The sequence below is a fragment of the Somniosus microcephalus genome, chromosome 19 (assembly GCF_052327205.1).
Source record: "Somniosus microcephalus isolate GS21.2 chromosome 19, FLI_Smic_1.0, whole genome shotgun sequence".
NCBI lineage: Eukaryota > Metazoa > Chordata > Chondrichthyes > Squaliformes > Somniosidae > Somniosus > Somniosus microcephalus.
Window position 1 is genome coordinate 2,348,943 of NC_141005.1, and position 26,259 is coordinate 2,375,201.

The 26,259-nt window shown below is 55.1% G+C and overlaps 1 protein-coding gene across 1 annotated transcript in view; it reads left to right on the forward strand.

The window, feature by feature from the left end:
* LOC147103488 (scavenger receptor class B member 1-like) overlaps window positions 1-26,259 on the forward strand; it is a 119,775-nt gene that overhangs the window by 32,801 nt on the left and 60,715 nt on the right. The window contains exon 3 of the mRNA XM_086011814.1: window positions 25,702-25,843. Within this exon, the coding sequence (XP_085867940.1) occupies window positions 25,702-25,843 (142 nt within the window). The remainder of the gene's footprint in view (window positions 1-25,701; window positions 25,844-26,259) is intronic.

Sequence of the window (26,259 nt, forward strand, 5' to 3'; positions counted from 1 at the left end):
CCGGGGCAGTGAGTGTGGAATGGACTGACCAGGGCAGTGAGTGTGGAATGGACTGACCGGGGCAGTGCGTGTGGAATGGACTGACCGGGGCAGTGAGTGTGGAATGGACTGACCGGGGCAGCGAGTGTGGAATGGACTGACCAGGGCAGTGAGTGTGGAATGGACTCACCGGGGCAGTGAGTGTGGAATGGACTGACCGGGGCAGTGAGTGTGGAATGGACTGACCGGGGCAGCGAGTGTGGAATGGACTGACCGGGGCAGTGAGTGTGGAATGGACTGACCAGGGCAGTGAGTGTGGAATGGACTGACCAGGGCAGCGAGTGTGGAATGGACTGACCGGGGCAGCGAGTGTGGAATGGACTGACCGGGGCAGTGAGTGTGGAATGGACTGACCGGGGCAGTGAGTGTGGAATGGATTGACCGGGGCAGTGAGTGTGGAATGGACTGACCGGGGCAGTGAGTGTGGAATGGACTGACCGGGGCAGCGAGTGTGGAATGGACTGACCGGGGCAGTGAGTGTGGAATGGACTGACCGGGGCAGTGAGTGTGGAATGGACTGACCGGGGCAGTGAGTGTGGAATGGACTGACCGGGGCAGTGAGTGTGGAATGGACTGACCGGGGCAGTGAGTGTGGAATGGACTGACCTGGGCAGTGAGTGTGGAATGGACTGACCAGGGCAGTGAGTGTGGAATGGACTGACCAGGGCAGTGAGTGTGGAATGGACTGACCGGGGCAGTGAGTGTGGAATGGACTGACCGGGGCAGTGAGTGTGGAATGGACTGACCGGGGCAGTGAGTGTGGAATGGACTGACCGGGGCAGTGAGTGTGGAATGGACTGACCGGGGCAGTGAGTGTGGAATGGACTGACCGGGGCAGTGAGTGTGGAATGGACTGACCAGAGCAGCGAGTGTGGAACATAAGAACATAAGAACATAAGAAATAGGAGCAGGAGTAGGCCAATCGGCCCCTCGAGCCTGCTCCACCATTCAATAAGATCATGGCTGATCTGATCCTAACCTCAAATCTTCTATCACTCTGCATCCACCCGAACCCATGTGATCTCCCGGGAGAGGCGAAAAACCAGATAAAGACCCAATGGCCAATTTGGGAGAAAAAAATCTGGGAAATTCCTCTCCGACCCATCTAGGCGATCGAAATTCTTCCAGGAGATCACTCTGTCCCTATATTTTCTACAGTACTTACCTTCTGTAAAGGCGATCTCCACCCCAGCCAGGAACAGGAATAAAACCATCTCCTGAAATCTAACAGAATTAGAACACAGTAGGAGCAGAACAAGGCTACACGGCCCCTGGGCCCACTCCACTACCCACAGGGCCATGACCATTCCGAACCTAGACTCATGTCCAATTTCCTGCCCGCTCCCCGTAACCCTTAATTCCCTTTACTTCTCGGAAACTATCTATTTCTGTTTTAAATTTATTTAATGATGTAGCTTCCACAGCTTTCTGGGGCAGCAAATTCCACAAACCTACCACCCTCTGAGTGAAGAAGTTTCTCCTCATCTCAGTTTTGAATGAGCAGCCCCTTATTTTAAGATTATGCCCCCTAGTTCTAGTTTCACCCATCATTGGGAACATCCTCACCGCATCCACCCGATCAAGCCCCTTCACAATCTTATATGTTTCAATAAGATCGCCTCTCATTCTTCTGAACTCCAATGAGTAGAGTCCCAATCTACTCAACCTCTCCTCATATGACCACCCCCTCATCCCCGGGATTAACCGAGTGAACCTTCTTTGCACTGACTCGAGAGCAAGTATGTCTTTTCTTAAGTATGGACACCAAAACTGTATGCAGTATTCCAGGTGCGGCCTCACCAATACCTTGTACAACTGCAGCAATACCTCCCTGTTTTTATATTCCAACCCCCTAGCAATAAAAGCCAACATTCCATTGGCCTTCTTAATCACTTGCTGCACCTGCATAGTGTGGAATGGACTGACCGGGGCAGCGAGTGTGGAATGGACTGACCAGGGCAGTGAGTGTGGAATGGACTGACCGGGGCAGTGAGTGTGGAATGGACTGACCAGAGCAGCGAGTGTGGAATGGACTGACCGGGGCAGTGAGTGTGGAATGGACTGACCGGGGCAGTGAGTGTGGAATGGACTGACCAGAGCAGTGAGTGTGGAATGGACTGACCCGGGCAGCGAGTGTGGAATGGACTGACCGGGGCAGTAAGTGTGGAATGGACTGACCAGGGCAGTGAGTGTGGAATGGACTGACCAGAGCAGTGAGTGTGGAATGGACTGACCGGGGCAGTGAGTGTGGAATGGACTGACCAGGGCAGTGAGTGTGGAATGGACTGACCGGGGCAGTGAGTGTGGAATGGACTGACCGGGGCAGTGAGTGTGGAATGGACTGACCGGGGCAGTGAGTGTGGAATGGACTGACCAGGGCAGTGAGTGTGGAATGGACTGACCAGGGCAGTGAGTGTGGAATGGACTGACCGGGGCAGCGAGTGTGGAATGGACTGACCAGGGCAGTGAGTGTGGAATGGACTGACCGGGGCAGTGAGTGTGGAATGGACTGACCAGGGCAGTGAGTGTGGAATGGACTGACCAGGGCAGTGAGTGTGGAATGGACTGACCAGAGCAGCGAGTGTGGAATGGACTGACCGGGGCAGTGAGTGTGGAATGGACTGACCAGGGCAGTGAGTGTGGAATGGACTGACCGGGGCAGTGAGTGTGGAATGGACTGACCGGGGCAGTGAGTGTGGAATGGACTGACCGGGGCAGTGAGTGTGGAATGGACTGACCGGGGCAGTGAGTGTGGAATGGACTGACCGGGGCAGTGAGTGTGGAATGGACTGACCGGGGCAGTGAGTGTGGAATGGACTGACCGGGGCAGTGAGTGTGGAATGGACTGACCGGGGCAGTGAGTGTGGAATGGACTGACCGGGGCAGTGAGTGTGGAATGGACTGACCGGGGCAGTGAGTGTGGAATGGACTGACCGGGGCAGCGAGTGTGGAATGGACTGACCGGGGCAGCGAGTGTGGAATGGACTGGCCGGGGCAGCGAGTGTGGAATGGACTGGCCGGGCCAGCGAGTGTGGAATGGACTGACCGGGGCAGCGAGTGTGGAATGGACTGACCGGGGCAGTGAGTGTGGAATGGACTGACCGGGGCAGCGAGTGTGGAATGGACTGACCGGGGCAGTGCGTGTGGAATGGACTGACCGGGGCAGTGCGTGTGGAATGGACTGACCGGGGCAGTGAGTGTGGAATGGACTGACCGGGGCAGTGAGTGTGGAATGGACTGACCGGGGCAGTGAGTGTGGAATGGACTGACCGGGGCAGTGAGTGTGGAATGGACTGACCGGGGCAGCGAGTGTGGAATGGACTGACCGGGGCAGCGAGTGTGGAATGGACTGACCGGGGCAGCGAGTGTGGAATGGACTGACCGGGGCAGTGAGTGTGGAATGGACTGACCAGGGCAGTGAGTGTGGAATGGACTGACCGGGGCAGTGAGTGTGGAATGGACTGACCTGGGCAGTGAGTGTGGAATGGACTGACCGGGGCAGCGAGTGTGGAATGGACTGACCTGGGCAGTGAGTGTGGAATGGACTGACCGGGGCAGCGAGTGTGGAATGGACTGACCAGGGCAGTGAGTGTGGAATGGACTGACCGGGGCAGTGAGTGTGGAATGGACTGACCAGGGCAGTGAGTGTGGAATGGACTGACCGGGGCAGCGAGTGTGGAATGGACTGACCGGGGCAGTGAGTGTGGAATGGACTGACCGGGGCAGTGAGTGTGGAATGGACTGACCGGGGCAGTGAGTGTGGAATGGACTGACCGGGGCAGTGAGTGTGGAATGGACTGACCGGGGCAGTGAGTGTGGAATGGACTGACCGGGGCAGTGAGTGTGGAATGGACTGACCAGAGCAGTGAGTGTGGAATGGACTGACCGGGGCAGTGAGTGTGGAATGGACTGACCAGGGCAGTGAGTGTGGAATGGACTGACCAGGGCAGTGAGTGTGGAATGGACTGACCGGGGCAGTGAGTGTGGAATGGACTGACCGGGGCAGCGAGTGTGGAATGGACTGACCGGGGCAGTGAGTGTGGAATGGACTGACCAGGGCAGTGAGTGTGGAATGGACTGACCAGAGCAGCGAGTGTGGAATGGACTGACCAGGGCAGCGAGTGTGGAATGGACTGACCGGGGCAGCGAGTGTGGAATGGACTGACCCGGGCAGTGAGTGTGGAATGGACTGACCGGGGCAGTGAGTGTGGAATGGACTGACCAGAGCAGCGAGTGTGGAATGGACTGACCGGGGCAGTGAGTGTGGAATGGACAGACCGGGGCAGTGAGTGTGGAATGGACTGACCAGAGCAGCGAGTGTGGAATGGACTGACCCGGGCAGCGAGTGTGGAATGGACTGACCAGGGCAGTGAGTGTGGAATGGACTGACCGGGGCAGTGAGTGTGGAATGGACTGACCAGGGCAGTGAGTGTGGAATGGACTGACCAGAGCAGTGAGTGTGGAATGGACTGACCGGGGCAGTGAGTGTGGAATGGACTGACCAGGGCAGTGAGTGTGGAATGGACTGACCGGGGCAGCGAGTGTGGAATGGGCTGACCAAGGCAGTGAGCGTGGAATGGACTGACCAGGGCAGTGAGTGTGGAATGGACTGACCAGGGCAGTGAGTGTGGAATGGACTGACCAGGGCAGTGAGTGTGGAATGGACTGACCGGGGCAGTGAGTGTGGAATGGACTGACCAGGGCAGCGAGTGTGGAATGGACTGACCGGGGCAGTGAGTGTGGAATGGACTGACCAGGGCAGTGAGTGTGGAATGGACTGACCAGAGCAGCGAGTGTGGAATGGACTGACCAGGGCAGCGAGTGTGGAATGGACTGACCGGGGCAGCGAGTGTGGAATGGACTGACCCGGGCAGTGAGTGTGGAATGGACTGACCGGGGCAGTGAGTGTGGAATGGACTGACCAGAGCAGCGAGTGTGGAATGGACTGACCGGGGCAGTGAGTGTGGAATGGACAGACCGGGGCAGTGAGTGTGGAATGGACTGACCAGAGCAGCGAGTGTGGAATGGACTGACCCGGGCAGCGAGTGTGGAATGGACTGACCAGGGCAGTGAGTGTGGAATGGACTGACCGGGGCAGTGAGTGTGGAATGGACTGACCAGGGCAGTGAGTGTGGAATGGACTGACCAGAGCAGTGAGTGTGGAATGGACTGACCGGGGCAGTGAGTGTGGAATGGACTGACCAGGGCAGTGAGTGTGGAATGGACTGACCGGGGCAGCGAGTGTGGAATGGGCTGACCAAGGCAGTGAGCGTGGAATGGACTGACCAGGGCAGTGAGTGTGGAATGGACTGACCAGGGCAGTGAGTGTGGAATGGACTGACCAGGGCAGTGAGTGTGGAATGGACTGACCGGGGCAGTGAGTGTGGAATGGACTGACCAGGGCAGTGAGTGTGGAATGGACTGACCGGGGCAGTGAGTGTGGAATGGACTGACCAGGGCAGTGAGTGTGGAATGGACTGACCAGGGCAGCGAGTGTGGAATGGACTGACCGGGGCAGCGAGTGTGGAATGGACTGACCAGGGCAGTGAGCGTGGAATGGACTGACCAGGGCAGTGAGTGTGGAATGGACTGACCAGGGCAGTGAGTGTGGAATGGACTGACCAGGGCAGTGAGTGTGGAATGGACTGACCGGGGCAGTGAGTGTGGAATGGACTGACCAGAGCAGCGAGTGTGGAACATAAGAACATAAGAACATAAGAAATAGGAGCAGGAGTAGGCCAATCGGCCCCTCGAGCCTGCTCCACCATTCAATAAGATCATGGCTGATCTGATCCTAACCTCAAATCTTCTATCACTCTGCATCCACCCGAACCCATGTGATCTCCCGGGAGAGGCGAAAAACCAGATAAAGACCCAATGGCCAATTTGGGAGAAAAAAATCTGGGAAATTCCTCTCCGACCCATCTAGGCGATCGAAATTCTTCCAGGAGATCACTCTGTCCCTATATTTTCTACAGTACTTACCTTCTGTAAAGGCGATCTCCACCCCAGCCAGGAACAGGAATAAAACCATCTCCTGAAATCTAACAGAATTAGAACACAGTAGGAGCAGAACAAGGCTACACGGCCCCTGGGCCCACTCCACTACCCACAGGGCCATGACCATTCCGAACCTAGACTCATGTCCAATTTCCTGCCCGCTCCCCGTAACCCTTAATTCCCTTTACTTCTAGGAAACTATCTATTTCTGTTTTAAATTTATTTAATGATGTAGCTTCCACAGCTTTCTGGGGCAGCAAATTCCACAAACCTACCACCCTCTGAGTGAAGAAGTTTCTCCTCATCTCAGTTTTGAATGAGCAGCCCCTTATTTTAAGATTATGCCCCCTAGTTCTAGTTTCACCCATCATTGGGAACATCCTCACCGCATCCACCCGATCAAGGCCCTTCACAATCTTATATGTTTCAATAAGATCGCCTCTCATTCTTCTGAACTCCAATGAGTAGAGTCCCAATCTACTCAACCTCTCCTCATATGACCACCCCCTCATCCCCGGGATTAACCGAGTGAACCTTCTTTGTACTGACTCGAGAGCAAGTATGTCTTTTCTTAAGTATGGACACCAAAACTGTATGCAGTATTCCAGGTGCGGCCTCACCAATACCTTGTACGACTGCAGCAATACCTCCCTGTTTTTATATTCCAACCCCCTAGCAATAAAAGCCAACATTCCATTGGCCTTCTTAATCACTTGCTGCACCTGCATAGTGTGGAATGGACTGACCGGGGCAGCGAGTGTGGAATGGACTGACCAGGGCAGTGAGTGTGGAATGGACTGACCGGGGCAGTGAGTGTGGAATGGACTGACCAGAGCAGCGAGTGTGGAATGGACTGACCGGGGCAGTGAGTGTGGAATGGACTGACCGGGGCAGAGAGTGTGGAATGGACTGACCAGAGCAGTGAGTGTGGAATGGACTGACCCGGGCAGTGAGTGTGGAATGGACTGACCAGAGCAGTGAGTGTGGAATGGATTGACCGGGGCAGAGTGTGTGGAATGGACTGACCAGGGCAGTGAGTGTGGAATGGACTGACCGGGGCAGTGAGTGTGGAATGGACTGACCGGGGCAGTGAGTGTGGAATGGACTGACCAGGGCAGTGAGTGTGGAATGGACTGACCAGGGCAGTGAGTGTGGAATGCACTGACCGGGGCAGCGAGTGTGGAATGGACTGACCAGGGCAGTGAGCGTGGAATGGACTGACCGGGGCAGCGAGTGTGGAATGGACTGACCCGGGCAGTGAGTGTGGAATGGACTGACCAGGGCAGTGAGTGTGGAATGGACTGACCAGAGCAGCGAGTGTGGAATGGACTGACCAGGGCAGTGAGTGTGGATTGGACTGACCGCGCAGTGAGTGTGGAATGGACTGACCGGGGCAGTGAGTGTGGAATGGACTGACCGGGGCAGCGAGTGTGGAATGGACTGACCAGGGCAGTGAGTGTGGAATGGACTGACCGGGGCAGTGAGTGTGGAATGGACTGACCGGGGCAGTGAGTGTGGAATGGACTGACCCGGGCAGTGAGTGTGGAATGGACTGACCAGAGCAGTGAGTGTGGAATGGACTGACCAGAGCAGTGAGTGTGGAATGGACTGACCCGGGCAGTGAGTGTGGAATGGACTGACCAGAGCAGTGAGTGTGGAATGGATTGACCGGGGCAGCGAGTGTGGAATGGACTGACCAGGGCAGTGAGTGTGGAATGGACTGGCCGGGGCAGTGAGTGTGGAATGGACTGACCGGGGCAGTGAGTGTGGAATGGACTGACCGGGGCAGTGAGTGTGGAATGGACTGACCGGGGCAGCGAGTGTGGAATGGACTGACCAGAGCAGCGAGTGTGGAATGGACTGACCAGGGCAGTGAGTGTGGAATGGACTGGCCGGGGCAGTGAGTGTGGAATGGACTGACCGGGGCAGTGAGTGTGGAATGGACTGACCGGGGCAGTGAGTGTGGAATGGACTGACCAGAGCAGCGAGTGTGGAATGGACTGACCAGGGCAGTGAGTGTGGAATGGACTGGCCGGGGCAGTGCGTGTGGAATGGACTGACCGGGGCAGTGAGTGTGGAATGGACTGACCGGGGCAGCGAGTGTGGAATGGACTGACCGGGGCAGTGAGTGTGGAATGGACTGACCAGGGCAGTGAGTGTGGAATGGACTGACCGGGGCAGTGAGTGTGGAATGGACTGACCGGGGCAGCGAGTGTGGAATGGACTGACCGGGGCAGCGAGTGTGGAATGGACTGACCGGGGCAGTGAGTGTGGAATGGACTGACCAGGGCAGTGAGTGTGGAATGGACTGACCAGGGCAGTGAGTGTGGAATGGACTGACCGGGGCAGTGAGTGTGGAATGGACTGACCGGGGCAGTGAGTGTGGAATGGACTGACCGGGGCAGTGAGTGTGGAATGGACTGACCGGGGCAGTGAGTGTGGAATGGACTGACCGGGGCAGTGAGTGTGGAATGGACTGACCGGGGCAGTGAGTGTGGAATGGACTGACCAGGGCAGCGAGTGTGGAATGGACTGACCGGGGCAGTGAGTGTGGAATGGACTGACCAGGGCAGTGAGTGTGGAATGGACTGACCAGAGCAGCGAGTGTGGAATGGACTGACCAGGGCAGCGAGTGTGGAATGGACTGACCGGGGCAGCGAGTGTGGAATGGACTGACCCGGGCAGTGAGTGTGGAATGGACTGACCGGGGCAGTGAGTGTGGAATGGACTGACCAGAGCAGCGAGTGTGGAATGGACTGACCGGGGCAGTGAGTGTGGAATGGACTGACCGGGGCAGTGAGTGTGGAATGGACTGACCAGAGCAGCGAGTGTGGAATGGACTGACCCGGGCAGTGAGTGTGGAATGGACTGACCAGGGCAGTGAGTGTGGAATGGACTGACCGGGGCAGTGAGTGTGGAATGGACTGACCGGGGCAGTGAGTGTGGAATGGACTGACCGGGGCAGTGAGTGTGCAATGGACTGACCAGGGCAGTGAGTGTGGAATGGACTGACCGGGGCAGTGAGTGTGGAATGGACTGACCAGAGCAGCGAGTGTGGAACATAAGAACATAAGAACATAAGAAATAGGAGCAGGAGTAGGCCAATCGGCCCCTCGAGCCTGCTCCACCATTCAATAAGATCATGGCTGATCTGATCCTAACCTCAAATCTTCTATCACTGTGCATCCACCCGAACCCATGTGATCTCCCGGGAGAGGCGAAAAACCAGATAAAGACCCAATGGCCAATTTGGGAGAAAAAAATCTGGGAAATTCCTCTCCGACCCATCTAGGCGATCGAAATTCTTCCAGGAGATCACTCTGTCCCTATATTTTCTACAGTACTTACCTTCTGTAAAGGCGATCTCCACCCCAGCCAGGAACAGGAATAAAACCATCTCCTGAAATCTAACAGAATTAGAACACAGTAGGAGCAGAACAAGGCTACACGGCCCCTGGGCCCACTCCACTACCCACAGGGCCATGACCATTCCGAACCTAGACTCATGTCCAATTTCCTGCCCGCTCCCCGTAACCCTTAATTCCCTTTACTTCTAGGAAACTATCTATTTCTGTTTTAAATTTATTTAATGATGTAGCTTCCACAGCTTTCTGGGGCAGCAAATTCCACAAACCTACCACCCTCTGAGTGAAGAAGTTTCTCCTCATCTCAGTTTTGAATGAGCAGCCCCTTATTTTAAGATTATGCCCCCTAGTTCTAGTTTCACCCATCATTGGGAACATCCTCACCGCATCCACCCGATCAAGGCCCTTCACAATCTTATATGTTTCAATAAGATCGCCTCTCATTCTTCTGAACTCCAATGAGTAGAGTCCCAATCTACTCAACCTCTCCTCATATGACCACCCCCTCATCCCCGGGATTAACCGAGTGAACCTTCTTTGTACTGACTCGAGAGCAAGTATGTCTTTTCTTAAGTATGGACACCAAAACTGTATGCAGTATTCCAGGTGCGGCCTCACCAATACCTTGTACGACTGCAGCAATACCTCCCTGTTTTTATATTCCAACCCCCTAGCAATAAAAGCCAACATTCCATTGGCCTTCTTAATCACTTGCTGCACCTGCATAGTGTGGAATGGACTGACCGGGGCAGCGAGTGTGGAATGGACTGACCAGGGCAGTGAGTGTGGAATGGACTGACCGGGGCAGTGAGTGTGGAATGGACTGACCAGAGCAGCGAGTGTGGAATGGACTGACCGGGGCAGTGAGTGTGGAATGGACTGACCGGGGCAGTGAGTGTGGAATGGACTGACCAGAGCAGTGAGTGTGGAATGGACTGACCCGGGCAGTGAGTGTGGAATGGACTGACCAGAGCAGTGAGTGTGGAATGGATTGACCGGGGCAGAGTGTGTGGAATGGACTGACCAGGGCAGTGAGTGTGGAATGGACTGACCGGGGCAGTGAGTGTGGAATGGACTGACCGGGGCAGTGAGTGTGGAATGGACTGACCAGGGCAGTGAGTGTGGAATGGACTGACCAGGGCAGTGAGTGTGGAATGCACTGACCGGGGCAGCGAGTGTGGAATGGACTGACCAGGGCAGTGAGCGTGGAATGGACTGACCGGGGCAGCGAGTGTGGAATGGACTGACCCGGGCAGTGAGTGTGGAATGGACTGACCAGGGCAGTGAGTGTGGAATGGACTGACCAGAGCAGCGAGTGTGGAATGGACTGACCGGGGCAGTGAGTGTGGAATGGACTGACCAGAGCAGTGAGTGTGGAATGGATTGACCGGGGCAGCGAGTGTGGAATGGACTGACCAGGGCAGTGAGTGTGGAATGGACTGGCCGGGGCAGTGAGTGTGGAATGGACTGACCGGGGCAGTGAGTGTGGAATGGACTGACCGGGGCAGTGAGTGTGGAATGGACTGACCGGGGCAGCGAGTGTGGAATGGACTGACCAGAGCAGCGAGTGTGGAATGGACTGACCAGGGCAGTGAGTGTGGAATGGACTGGCCGGGGCAGTGAGTGTGGAATGGACTGACCGGGGCAGTGAGTGTGGAATGGACTGGCCAGGGCAGCGAGTGTGGAATGGACTGACCGGGGCAGCGAGTGTGGAATGGACTGACCGGGGCAGTGAGTGTGGAATGGACTGACCGGGGCAGTGAGTGTGGAATGGACTGACCAGGGCAGTGAGTGTGGAATGGACTGACCAGGGCAGTGAGTGTGGAATGGACTGACCGGGGCAGTGAGTGTGGAATGGACTGACCGGGGCAGTGAGTGTGGAATGGACTGACCGGGGCAGTGAGTGTGGAATGGACTGACCAGGGCAGCGAGTGTGGAATGGACTGACTGGGGCAGCGAGTGTGGAATGGACTGACCAGAGCAGTGAGTGTGGAATGGACTGACCAGGGCAGCGAGTGTGGAATGGACTGACCAGAGCAGCGAGTGTGGAATGGACTGACCAGGGCAGTGAGTGTGGAATGGACTGACCGGGGCAGTGAGTGTGGAATGGACTGACCGGGGCAGTGAGTGTGGAATGGACTGACCGGGGCAGCGAGTGTGGAATGGACTGACCTGAGCAGCGAGTGTGGAATGGACTGACCAGGGCAGTGAGTGTGGAATGGACTGGCCGGGGCAGTGCGTGTGGAATGGACTGACCGGGGCAGTGAGTGTGGAATGGACTGACCGGGGCAGTGAGTGTGGAATGGACTGACCAGGGCAGTGAGTGTGGAATGGACTGACCAGGGCAGTGAGTATGGAATGGACTGACCAGGGCAGGGAGTGTGGAATGGACTGACCGGGGCAGTGAGTGTGGAATGGACTGACCGGGGCAGTGAGTGTGGAATGGACTGACCAGAGCAGCGAGTGTGGAATGGACTGACCGGGGCAGTGAGTGTGGAATGGACTGACCAGGGCAGTGAGTGTGGAATGGACTGACCGGGGCAGTGAGTGTGGAATGGACTGACCGGGGCAGTGAGTGTGGAATGGACTGACCGGGGCAGTGAGTGTGGAATGGACTGACCGGGGCAGTGAGTGTGGAATGGACTGACCGGGGCAGCGAGTGTGGAATGGACTGACCGGGGCAGCGAGTGTGGAATGGACTGACCGGGGCAGCGAGTGTGGAATGGACTGACCGGGGCAGCGAGTGTGGAATGGACTGACCGGGGCAGCGAGTGTGGAATGGACTGACCGGGGCAGCGAGTGTGGAATAGACTGACCGGGGCAGTGAGTGTGGAATGGACTGACCGGGGCAGTGAGTGTGGAATGGACTGACCAGGGCAGCGAGTGTGGAATGGACTGACTGGGGCAGTGAGTGTGGAATGGACTGACCAGGGCAGTGAGTGTGGAATGGACTGACCAGAGCAGTGAGTGTGGAATGGACTGACCGGGGCAGAGTGTGGAATGGACTGACCAGGGCAGTGAGTGTGGAATGGACTGACCGGGGCAGTGAGTGTGGAATGGACTGACCGGGGCAGTGAGTGTGGAATGGACTGACCAGGGCAGTGAGTGTGGAATGGACTGACCAGAGCAGTGAGTGTGGAATGGACTGACCGGGGCAGTGAGTGTGGAATGGACTGACCAGGGCAGTGAGTGTGGAATGGACTGACCGGGGCAGTGAGTGTGGAATGGACTGACCAGGGCAGTGAGTGTGGAATGGACTGACCAGAGCAGCGAGTGTAGAATGGACTGACCGGGGCAGTGGGTGTGGAATGGACTGACCAGGGCAGTGAGTGTGGAATGGACTGACCAGAGCAGTGAGTGTGGAATGGACTGACCGGGGCAGTGAGTGTGGAATGGACTGACCAGGGCAGTGAGTGTGGAATGGACTGACCGGGGCAGTGAGTGTGGAATGGACTGACCAGGGCAGTGAGTGTGGAATGGACTGACCAGAGCAGCGAGTGTAGAATGGACTGACCGGGGCAGTGAGTGTGGAATGGACTGACCGGGGCAGTGAGTGTGGAATGGACTGACCGGGGCAGTGAGTGTGGAATGGACTGACCGGGGCAGTGAGTGTGGAATGGACTGACCGGGGCAGTGAGTGTGGAATGGACTGACCGGGGCAGTGAGTGTGGAATGGACTGACCGGGCAGTGAGTGTGGAATGGACTGACCGGGGCAGTGAGTGTGGAATGGACTGACCAGAGCAGCGAGTGTGGAATGGACTGACCGGGGCAGTGAGTGTGGAATGGACTGACCAAAGCAGCGAGTGTGGAATGGACTGACCGGGGCAGTGAGTGTGGAATGGACTGACCAGGGCAGTGAGTGTGGAATGGACTGACCAGGGCAGTGAGTGTGGAATGGACTGACCAGAGCAGCGAGTGTGGAATGGACTGACCAGAGCAGCGAGTGTGGAATGGACTGACCGGGGCAGTGAGTGTGGAATGGACTGACCGGGGCAGTGAGTGTGGAATGGACTGACCGGGGCAGTGAGTGTGGAATGGACTGACCAGGGCAGTGAGTGTGGAATGGACTGACCGGGGCAGTGAGTGTGGAATGGACTGACCAGAGCAGCGAGTGTGGAATGAACTGACCAGAGCAGCGAGTGTGGAATGGACTGACCAGAGCAGCGAGTGTGGAATGGACTGACCGGGGCAGCGAGTGTGGAATGGACTGACCGGGGCAGCGAGTGTGGAATGGACTGACCGGGGCAGTGAGTGTGGAATGGACTGACCTGGGCAGTGAGTGTGGAATGGACTGACCGGGGCAGTGAGTGTGGAATGGACTGACCGGGGCAGTGAGTGTGGAATGGACTGACCAGGGCAGTGAGTGTGGAATGGACTGACCGGGGCAGTGAGTGTGGAATGGACTGACCTGGGCAGTGAGTGTGGAATGGACTGACCAGGGCAGTGAGTGTGGAATGGACTGACCGGGGCAGTGAGTGTGGAATGGACTGACCAGGGCAGTGAGTGTGGAATGGACTGACCGGGGCAGTGAGTGTGGAATGGACTGACCGGGGCAGTGAGTGTTGAATGGACTGACCAGGGCAGTGAGTGTGGAATGGACTGACCGGGGCAGTGAGTGTGGAATGGACTGACCGGGGCAGTGAGTGTGGAATGGACTGACCGGCGCAGTGAGTGTGGAATGGACTGACCGGGGCAGTGAGTGTGGAATGGACTGACCAGAGCAGCGAGTGTGGAATGGACTGACCGGGGCAGTGAGTGTGGAATGGACTGACCGGGGCAGTGAGTGTGGAATGGACTGACCAGGGCAGTGAGTGTGGAATGGACTGACCAGGGCAGCGAGTGTGGAATGGACTGACCGGGGCAGTGAGTGTGGAATGGACTGACCGGGGCAGTGAGTGTGGAATGGACTGACCAGGGCAGTGAGTGTGGAATGGACTGACCGGGGCAGTGAGTGTGGAATGGACTGACTGGGGCAGTGAGTGTGGAATGGACTGACCAGGGCAGTGAGTGTGGAATGGACTGACCGGGGCAGTGAGTGTGGAATGGACTGACCGGGGCAATGAGTGTGGAATGGACTGACCGGGGCAGTGAGTGTGGAATGGACTGACCAGGGCAGTGAGTGTGGAATGGACTGACCGGGGCAGTGAGTGTGGAATGGACTGACCTGGGCAGTGAGTGTGGAATGGACTGACCAGGGCAGTGAGTGTGGAATGGACTGACCGGGGCAGTGAGTGTGGAATGGACTGACCGGGGCAGTGAGTGTGGAATGGACTGACCAGAGCAGTGAGTGTGGAATGGACTGACCCGGGCAGTGAGTGTGGAATGGACTGACCAGAGCAGTGAGTGTGGAATGGATTGACCGGGGCAGAGTGTGTGGAATGGACTGACCAGGGCAGTGAGTGTGGAATGGACTGACCGGGGCAGTGAGTGTGGAATGGACTGACCGGGGCAGTGAGTGTGGAATGGACTGACCAGGGCAGTGAGTGTGGAATGGACTGACCAGGGCAGTGAGTGTGGAATGCACTGACCGGGGCAGCGAGTGTGGAATGGACTGACCAGGGCAGTGAGCGTGGAATGGACTGACCGGGGCAGCGAGTGTGGAATGGACTGACCCGGGCAGTGAGTGTGGAATGGACTGACCAGGGCAGTGAGTGTGGAATGGACTGACCAGAGCAGCGAGTGTGGAATGGACTGACCGGGGCAGTGAGTGTGGAATGGACTGACCGGGGCAGCGAGTGTGGAATGGACTGACCAGGGCAGTGAGTGTGGAATGGACTGACCGGGGCAGTGAGTGTGGAATGGACTGACCCGGGCAGTGAGTGTGGAATGGACTGACCAGAGCAGTGAGTGTGGAATGGACTGACCAGAGCAGTGAGTGTGGAATGGACTGACCCGGGCAGTGAGTGTGGAATGGACTGACCAGAGCAGTGAGTGTGGAATGGATTGACCGGGGCAGCGAGTGTGGAATGGACTGACCAGGGCAGTGAGTGTGGAATGGACTGGCCGGGGCAGTGAGTGTGGAATGGACTGACCGGGGCAGTGAGTGTGGAATGGACTGACCGGGGCAGTGAGTGTGGAATGGACTGACCGGGGCAGCGAGTGTGGAATGGACTGACCAGAGCAGCGAGTGTGGAATGGACTGACCAGGGCAGTGAGTGTGGAATGGACTGGCCGGGGCAGTGAGTGTGGAATGGACTGACCGGGGCAGTGAGTGTGGAATGGACTGGCCAGGGCAGCGAGTGTGGAATGGACTGACCGGGGCAGCGAGTGTGGAATGGACTGACCGGGGCAGTGAGTGTGGAATGGACTGACCGGGGCAGTGAGTGTGGAATGGACTGACCGGGGCAGTGAGTGTGGAATGGACTGACCGGGGCAGTGAGTGTGGAATGGACTGACCGGGGCAGCGAGTGTGGAATGGACTGACCGGGGCAGCGAGTGTGGAATGGACTGACCGGGGCAGCGAGTGTGGAATGGACTGACCGGGGCAGCGAGTGTGGAATGGACTGACCGGGGCAGCGAGTGTGGAATGGACTGACCGGGGCAGCGAGTGTGGAATGGACTGACCGGGGCAGCGAGTGTGGAATGGACTGACCGGGGCAGCGAGTGTGGAATGGACTGACCGGGGCAGCGAGTGTGGAATGGACTGACCAGAGCAGCGAGTGTGGAATGGACTGACCGGGGCAGCGAGTGTGGAATGGACTGACCGGGGCAGCGAGTGTGGAATGGACTGACCGGGGCAGCGAGTGTGGAATGGACTGACCGGGGCAGCGAGTGTGGAATGGACTGACCGGGGCAGCGAGTGTGGAATGGACTGACCGGGGCAGTGAGTGTGGAATAGACTGACCGGGGCAGTGAGTGTGGAATGGACTGACCGGGGCAGTGAGTGTGGAATGGACTGACCAGGGCAGCGAGTGTGGAATGGACTGACTGGGGCAGCGAGTGTGGAATGGACTGACCAGAGCAGTGAGTGTGGAATGGACTGACCAGGGCAGCGAGTGTGGAATGGACTGACCAGAGCAGCGAGTGTGGAATGGACTGACCGGGGCAGTGAGTGTGGAATGGACTGACCGGGGCAGTGAGTGTGGAATGGACTGACCGGGGCAGTGAGTGTGGAATGGACTGACCGGGGCAGTGAGTGTGGAATGGACTGACCGGGGCAGTGAGTGTGGAATGGACTGACCGGGGCAGTGAGTGTGGAATGGACTGACCGGGGCAGCGAGTGTGGAATGGACTGACCTGAGCAGCGAGTGTGGAATGGACTGACCAGGGCAGTGAGTGTGGAATGGACTGGCCGGGGCAGTGCGTGTGGAATGGACTGACCGGGGCAGTGAGTGTGGAATGGACTGACCGGGGCAGTGAGTGTGGAATGGACTGACCAGGGCAGTGAGTGTGGAATGGACTGACCAGGGCAGTGAGTATGGAATGGACTGACCAGGGCAGGGAGTGTGGAATGGACTGACCGGGGCAGTGAGTGTGGAATGGACTGACCGGGGCAGCGAGTGTGGAATGGACTGACCGGGGCAGCGAGTGTGGAATGGACTGACCGGGGCAGTGAGTGTGGAATGGACTGACCAGGGCAGCGAGTGTGGAATGGACTGACCGGGGCAGTGAGTGTGGAATGGACTGACCAGGGCAGTGAGTGTGGAATGGACTGACCAGAGCAGTGAGTGTGGAATGGACTGACCGGGGCAGAGTGTGGAATGGACTGACCAGGGCAGTGAGTGTGGAATGGACTGACCGGGGCAGTGAGTGTGGAATGGACTGACCAGGGCAGTGAGTGTGGAATGGACTGACCAGAGCAGTGAGTGTGGAATGGACTGACCGGGGCAGAGTGTGGAATGGACTGACCAGGGCAGTGAGTGTGGAATGGACTGACCGGGGCAGTGAGTGTGGAATGGACTGACCGGGGCAGTGAGTGTGGAATGGACTGACCAGGGCAGTGAGTGTGGAATGGACTGACCAGAGCAGTGAGTGTGGAATGGACTGACCGGGGCAGTGAGTGTGGAATGGACTGACCAGGGCAGTGAGTGTGGAATGGACTGACCGGGGCAGTGAGTGTGGAATGGACTGACCAGGGCAGTGAGTGTGGAATGGACTGACCAGAGCAGCGAGTGTAGAATGGACTGACCGGGGCAGTGAGTGTGGAATGGACTGACCAGGGCAGTGAGTGTGGAATGGACTGACCAGAGCAGTGAGTGTGGAATGGACTGACCGGGGCAGTGAGTGTGGAATGGACTGACCAGGGCAGTGAGTGTGGAATGGACTGACCGGGGCAGTGAGTGTGGAATGGACTGACCAGGGCAGTGAGTGTGGAATGGACTGACCAGAGCAGCGAGTGTAGAATGGACTGACCGGGGCAGTGAGTGTGGAATGGACTGACCGGGGCAGTGAGTGTGGAATGGACTGACCGGGGCAGTGAGTGTGGAATGGACTGACCGGGGCAGTGAGTGTGGAATGGACTGACCGGGGCAGTGAGTGTGGAATGGACTGACCGGGGCAGTGAGTGTGGAATGGACTGACCGGGCAGTGAGTGTGGAATGGACTGACCGGGGCAGTGAGTGTGGAATGGACTGACCAGAGCAGCGAGTGTGGAATGGACTGACCGGGGCAGTGAGTGTGGAATGGACTGACCAGAGCAGCGAGTGTGGAATGGACTGACCGGGGCAGTGAGTGTGGAATGGACTGACCAGGGCAGTGAGTGTGGAATGGACTGACCAGGGCAGTGAGTGTGGAATGGACTGACCAGAGCAGCGAGTGTGGAATGGACTGACCAGAGCAGCGAGTGTGGAATGGACTGACCGGGGCAGTGAGTGTGGAATGGACTGACCGGGGCAGTGAGTGTGGAATGGACTGACCGGGGCAGTGAGTGTGGAATGGACTGACCAGGGCAGTGAGTGTGGAATGGACTGACCGGGGCAGTGAGTGTGGAATGGACTGACCAGAGCAGCGAGTGTGGAATGAACTGACCAGAGCAGCGAGTGTGGAATGGACTGACCAGAGCAGCGAGTGTGGAATGGACTGACCGGGGCAGCGAGTGTGGAATGGACTGACCGGGGCAGTGAGTGTGGAATGGACTGACCTGGGCAGTGAGTGTGGAATGGACTGACCGGGGCAGTGAGTGTGGAATGGACTGACCAGGGCAGTGAGTGTGGAATGGACTGACCGGGGCAGTGAGTGTGGAATGGACTGACCTGGGCAGTGAGTGTGGAATGGACTGACCAGGGCAGTGAGTGTGGAATGGACTGACCGGGGCAGTGAGTGTGGAATGGACTGACCAGGGCAGTGAGTGTGGAATGGACTGACCGGGGCAGTGAGTGTGGAATGGACTGACCGGGGCAGTGAGTGTTGAATGGACTGACCAGGGCAGTGAGTGTGGAATGGACTGACCGGGGCAGTGAGTGTGGAATGGACTGACCGGGGCAGTGAGTGTGGAATGGACTGACCGGCGCAGTGAGTGTGGAATGGACTGACCGGGGCAGTGAGTGTGGAATGGACTGACCAGAGCAGCGAGTGTGGAATGGACTGACCGGGGCAGTGAGTGTGGAATGGACTGACCGGGGCAGTGAGTGTGGAATGGACTGACCAGGGCAGTGAGTGTGGAATGGACTGACCAGGGCAGCGAGTGTGGAATGGACTGACCGGGGCAGTGAGTGTGGAATGGACTGACCGGGGCAGTGAGTGTGGAATGGACTGACCAGGGCAGTGAGTGTGGAATGGACTGACCGGGGCAGTGAGTGTGGAATGGACTGACTGGGGCAGTGAGTGTGGAATGGACTGACCAGGGCAGTGAGTGTGGAATGGACTGACCGGGGCAGTGAGTGTGGAATGGACTGACCGGGGCAATGAGTGTGGAATGGACTGACCGGGGCAGTGAGTGTGGAATGGACTGACCAGGGCAGTGAGTGTGGAATGGACTGACCGGGGCAGTGAGTGTGGAATGGACTGACCTGGGCAGTGAGTGTGGAATGGACTGACCAGGGCAGTGAGTGTGGAATGGACTGACCGGGGCAGTGAGTGTGGAATGGACTGACCAGGGCAGTGAGTGTGGAATGGACTGACCGGGGCAGTGAGTGTGGAATGGACTGACCGGGGCAGTGAATGTGGAATGGACTGACCGGGGCAGTGAGTGTGGAATGGACTGACCGGGGCAGTGAGTGTGGAATGGACTGACCGGGGCAGTGAGTGTGGAATGGACTGACCAGGGCAGTGAGTGTGGAATGGACTGACCGGGGCAGTGAGTGTGGAATGGACTGACCGGGGCAGTGAGTGTGGAATGGACTGACCGGGGCAGTGAGTGTGGAATGGACTGACCAGGGCAGTGAGTGTGGAATGTACTGACCGGGGCAGTGAGTGTGGAATGGACTGACCGGGGCAGTGAGTGTGGAATGGACTGACCGGGGCAGTGAGTGTGGAATGGACTGACCGGGGCAGTGAGTGTGGAATGGACTGACCAGGGCAGTGAGTGTGGAATGTACTGACCGGGGCAGTGAGTGTGGAATGGACTGACCGGGGCAGTGAGTGTGGAATGGACTGACCAGGGCAGCGAGTGTGGAATGGACTGAGTTTTGTGGATAGTAGGTTTCAGGAGGTGGTCACCCCGCAGCTACAGAGGGTTCAGGGTGGGTGAGGGATTGGGTGACCACCAAGCAGACTGGATGGAAGAGGCAGGCAGTGTGGGTATCCCCTGGGAGTGTGGCACTCACACAAACCAGTATTCAGTGTTGAGTACCAGTGAGGCTAATGACGTCTCAGGGGAGTGCTGTCAGGAGAAAGCAGGGACAGGGTTCTGAATTTGGACGATCAGCCATGATCTCATTGAATGGTGGAGCAGGCTCGAGGGACCGAATGGCCTACTCCTGCTCCTATCTTCTGTGTTTCTGTGTAAATCCACGGCACCGTGGGCAACTCGGCTGCACGGGGGGCACAAGAAAGTGTAGCAGTGCAGTTGCTATAGGGGATTCGATAGTCAGGGGGATAGACAGGCGTTTCTGCAACTGCAGATGTGAATCCCACATGGTGTGTTGCCTCTCTGATGCCAGGGTAAAGGACATCACTGAACAGGTGCAGCAAATTCTGCGAGGGGAAGGGGAACAGCCAGAAGCCATGGTCCTTGTTGGAACCAATGATATAGGTAGAAAAAGGGTTGAGGTCCAACAGGCAGAGTTTCAGGAGCTAGGAAAAAGATTAAAGAACAGGACATCAAAGGTAGTAATCTCAGGATTACTCCCAGTGCCACGTGCTAGTGAATGCAGGAATAGGAAGATTGTGCAGGTAAATGCGTTGCTGGAGAAATGGTGCTGGAGGGAGGGCTTCAGGTTCCTACGGCATTGGGACCAGTTCTGGGGCAGGAGGGACCAGTACAAGCCGGATGGGTGGCACCTGAACAGGATGGGGACAAATGTCCTCGTGAGGAGGTTAACTAGTGCTGTGGGGGACGGTTTAAACTAATTTGGCAAGGGGAGGGGAACCAGGCCGCAGCAGCAGAGAGGAGAGACAAGGTGCAGAGAAAACTAGGAGGGACTAACAGCAACAGAATAGTGCAGAAAGAGCGGCAATTAGATGGAGGAAAAAAGCAAAACAAAGTCATCGACAGTGCTATCAATAACCTGCTCACTGATGCTCAGTTTGGGTTCCGCCAGGACCACATGGCCCCAGACCTCCTTACAGCCTTGGTCCAAACATGGACAAAAGAGCTGAATTCCAGAGGTGAGGTGAGAGTGACTGCCCTTGACATCAAGGCAGCATTTCACCGGGTGTGGCATCAAGGAACCCTAGTAAAACTGAAGTCAATGGAAATCAGGGGGAATACTCTCCACTGGCTGGAGTCATAGCTAGCACAAAGGAAGATGGTTGTGGTTGTTGGAGGTCAATCATCACAGCCCCAGGACATCGCTGCAGGAGTTCCTCAGGGCAGTGTCCTAGGCCCAACCACCTTCAGCTGCTTCATCAATGATCCTTCCCTCCATCATAAGGTCAGAAGTGGGGATGTTTGCTGATGACTGCACAGTGTTCAGTGCCATTCACAACTCCTCAGATAATGAAGTAGTCTGTGCCCGCATGCAGCAAGACCTGGACAACATTCAGGCTTGGGCTGATAAGTGGCAGGTAACATTCTCACCACACAAGTGCCAGGCAATGACTATCTCCAACAAGCGAGAGTCTAACCACCTCCCCTTGACATTCAACAAAATTACCATCGCCGAATCCCCCAGCATCAACATCCTGGGGGTCTCCATTGACTGGAAACTTAACTGGACCAGCCACATAAATACTGTGGCAACAAGAGCAGGTCAGAGGCTGGGTATTCTGTGACAAGTGTCTCACCTCCTGACTCCCCAAAGCCTTTCCACCTTCACAAGTCAGGAGTGTGATGGAGGGTAACAAGGAGGGTCAATGAGGGTAGTGCGTTTGATGTAGTCTATATAGATTTTAGCAAGGCTTTTGATAAGGTCCCGCATGGCAGACTGGTCATGAAAGTAAAAGCCCATGGGATCCAGGGCAAACTGGCAAGTTGGATCCAAAATAGGCTCAGAGGCAGGAAACAAAGGGTAATGGTTAATGGGTGTTTTTGTGACTGGAAGGCTGTTTTCAGTGGGGTTCCGCAGGGCTCAGTACTGGGTCCTTTGCTTTTTGTGGTATATATCAATGATTTGGACTTGAATGTAGGAAGTATGATTTAAGATGTTTGCAGATGATACAAAAATTGGCCGTGTGTTTGATAATGAAGAAGAAAGCTGCAGACTGCAGGAAGATATCAATGGACTGGTCAGGTGGGCAGAACAGTGGCAAATGGAATTCAATCCAGAGAAGTGTGAGGTAATGTATTTGGGGAGGGCTAACAAGGCAAGGGAATACACTATAAATGGTAGGACACTGAGAAATGCTGAAGATCAAGGGGACCTTGGTGTGCATGTCCACAGATCCCTGAAGGTAGCAGGACAGGTAGATAAGGTGGTTAAGAAGGCACACAGGATACTTGCCTTTATTAGCCGAGGCATAGAATATAAGAGCAGGGAGGTTATGCTTGAACTGTATAAAACACTAGTTAGGCCGCAGCAAGAGTACTGCGTGCAGTTCTGGTCACCACATTACAGGAAGGATGTGATTGCACTAGAGAGGGTGCAGGGGAGATTTACCAGGATGTTGCCTGGACTGGGGAATCTTAGCTATGAGGAAAGATTGGACAGGCTGGGGTTGTTTTCTTTGGAACAGAGGAGGCTGAGGGGAGACCTAATTGAGGTGTATAAAATTATGAGGGACCTATTTCCCTTAGCAGACGGGTCAATAACCAGGGGGCTTAGATTTAAAGTAATTGGTCAGAAGTTTAGAGCGGATTTGAAGAGAATTTTTTTTCACCCAGAGGGTGGTGGGGTCTGGAACTCACTGCCTGAAAGGGTGGTAGAGGCAGAAACCCTCATTACATTTAAAAAGTACTTGGATATGAACTTGAAGTGCCGTAACCTACAAGGCTAAGGACCAAGTGCTGGAAAGTGGGATTAGGGTGGAGAGCTATTTGTCTACCGGCATGGACAGGATGGGCTGAATGGCCACCTTCTGTGCTGTAAATTTCTATGATTCTGATGATGGGAACACCACCACCTCCAAGTCACACACCATCCTGACTTGGAAGTATATCGGCCGTTGCTTCATCGTCGCTGGGTCAAAATGCTGGGACTCCCTCCCCAACAACACTGTGGGAGCACCTTCACCACACGGACTGCAGTGGTTCAAGAAGGCGGCTCACCACCACCTTCTCGAGGGTAATTAGGGATGGGCAATAAATGCCAGCCTTGCCAGCGACGTCCACAACCCATGAACGAATAAAAATAAAATAAGTTCTGTTTATGGAAAGGACTGTTCAACCATTAAGTGGGAAGAGCCCTGTAAAAGGGATCTATAAAAAACCCAAATTGTGATACTCACAAGCATTACACAAACCGAGCTTCCTGAATCCAAATCGCTGCATTTGTCTGTAAAGCGAGAATGATCACTGCCCTGAAGGACACTGTTTGCAGAAAAGCCCAACTAAGGGAGCAAGTATTTGAAGTTCAGCTCATCTTCCTGTAAATCTGTAACTGTCTCATCAAACCTGGCACAAAGGAAGATGGTTGTGGTGATTGAAGGTCGATCATCTCAGCCCCAGGATATCGCTGCAGGAGTTCCTCAGGGCAGTGTCCTAGGCCCAGCCATCTTCAGCTGCTTCATCAATGACCTTCCCTCCATCATAAGGTAGAACTGGGGCTGTTTTGACAATTACATTTGCAACTCCTCAGATAGTGAAGCAGTCCGTGCCCGCATGCAGCAAGACCTAGACAACATTCAGGCTTGGGCTAATAAGTGGCAAGTAACATTTATGCCACACAAATGCCAGGCAATGACTATCTCCAACAAGAGAGCATCTAACCACCTCCCCATGACATTCAACGGCATTACCATTGCTGAATCCCCAATCATTGACATCCTGGTGGTCACCATTGACCAGAAAATTAACTGAACCAGCCACACAAATACTGTGGCTACTAGAGCAGGCCAGAGGCTGGGTATTCTGCAGCGAGTGTCTCACCTCCTGACTCCCCAAAGCCTTTCCACCATCTACAAGGCACAAGTAAGGAGTGTGATGGAATACTCTCCACTTGCCTGGATGAGTGCAGCTCCAACAACACTCAAGAACCTCAACACCATCCAGGACAAAGCAACCAGCTTGATTGGCACCTCAACCACCACCTTAAACATTCACTCCCTCCACCACTGGTGTACCGTGGCTGCAGTCTGTACCATTTACAAGATGCACTGCAGCAACTCGCCAAGGCTTCTTTGACAGCACCTCCCAAACCCGAGACCTCTACCACCTAGAAGGACAAGGGCAGCAGGGGCATGGGAACACCACCACCTCCAAGTACCCCGCCAAGTCACACACCATCCTGACTTGGAAATATATCACCGTTCCTTCATCGTCACTGGGTCAAAATCCTGGAACTCCCTTCCTAACAACACTGTGGGAGCATCTTCACCACACGGACTGCAGCGGTTCAAGAAGAAGGCCCACCACTGCCTTCTCGGGGCAACTAGGGATGGGCAATAAATGCCGGCATTGTTAGCGAAGCCCACATCGTGAGAATGAATATACAAAAAGGTTTGATGTCTTCATTGGGTAATCAGACTGCACGAACTGAGGACATCAAGTCTCTGGGATTCAATGTTACCCGTGAAGCATCTGTACATAGTCTGTAAACTGAAGTCTTCATCATCATTGCCTCTTAAAAACCTGACTTTGGTTCAGGAGCAATATGGTAAATTATGTTAATTTGTGAGCTAGAGACCCTCACACACATCACACATCAACACCAATCAAACATCTAAGAAGGATTAGAAGTTCTCATTAGGCTTTTTGATGACTTATTATGGTGATTACAGGGGAACACAGAGAGATTGTTACCCTGTACAGGTTGAGCGTCCCAAATCCAGAGTTCCAGAATGCGGACTCTGGGACAATTGATGGCAGGGGTCTGGAATCCATAAAATGTTCCGGAATCCGGACACCCTGAGGGAGGTTTACCAAAAACCGTAATAACAACAGAAAATGCTGGAAAAACTCAGCAGGCCAGGCAACATCCGTGGAGAGAGAAATAGAGTCAACGTTTCAGGCCGAAACCCTTTGTCAAGACTGAAGAAGCACAGGAAATGAAACAGATTAAAAGGCCAGTTTGGGGGCTGGGAGAGAACAAAAGAGAAGTGAAGAGACATTAAGAGGGACACTAAACTAGTCCTATCACCATCTCGTCTGGTTTTGAATACCTTAATGTCTCTTCACTTCTCTTTTGTTCTCTCCTAGCCTGGCCTTTTAATCTGTTTCATTTCCTGTGCTTCTTCAGTCTTGACAAAGGGTTTCGACCCGAAACGTTGACTCTCTTTCTCTCTCCACGGATGTTGCCTGGCCTGAGATTTTCCAGCATTTTCTGTTGTTATTTCGGATTTCCAGCATCTGCAGTATTTTGCTATCTTACCAAAAGCGCAATCTGGGCCCAGGCATTTCCGGACTTGGCAAGTGTTTCTGATGTCCAAAGTCTGGAAATATCGCAAGCTGGGCTTGGGCGTTTCCGGACTTCGGACATCAGAAACATGTTCTGAAGTCCAGACAAACCCAAAATCCGGCTCGGCCTCGGTCCTGAGGTTGCCTGATTCGGGACGTTCTACCTGTATATGGTGAATGGTATTGCAGTCTTTGCATACACTGATGAGAGAAATTAAAATTTAAAATTAAATATTGTGATCATTGACATGTTTCTCATTTTACAGAGAGTACAGGCCAAAAAGCAACATAACCTTTAATGAGAATTACACCGTTTCATATCGTGTATATCGCCAGTTTCATTTTGTTCCTGAACGGTCGATTGGGAATGAGAGCGACGAGCTGGTCTTGCCCAACATACTCGCACTGGTAGGTCTCCCCTCGCCAGGCTACATTAGCATTAAATCAAGGCAGCTGCAGCAGGCAATGCAGATGTTGATTACAGGTTCACAAACCTCAATAAATTTACATGCAAGTGGACAAACTATGAGGATTTTTGAAAATGATGATATATTCATGGCCGCTGATATTTACTAGAATGACACCAGGGATGAGGGACTTCAGTTACGTGGATAGACTGGAGAAGCTGGGGTAGTTCTCCTTAGAGCAGAGAAGGTTAAAGGGAGATTTGATAGAGGTGTTCAAAATCATGGAGGGTTTTGATCAAGTAAATAAGGAGAAACTGTTTCCAGTAGCGGGAGGGTCGGTAACCAGAGGACACAGATTTAAAGTAATTGGCAAAAGGGGAGATGAGAATTTTTTTTTACACAGCGAGTTGTTGTGAT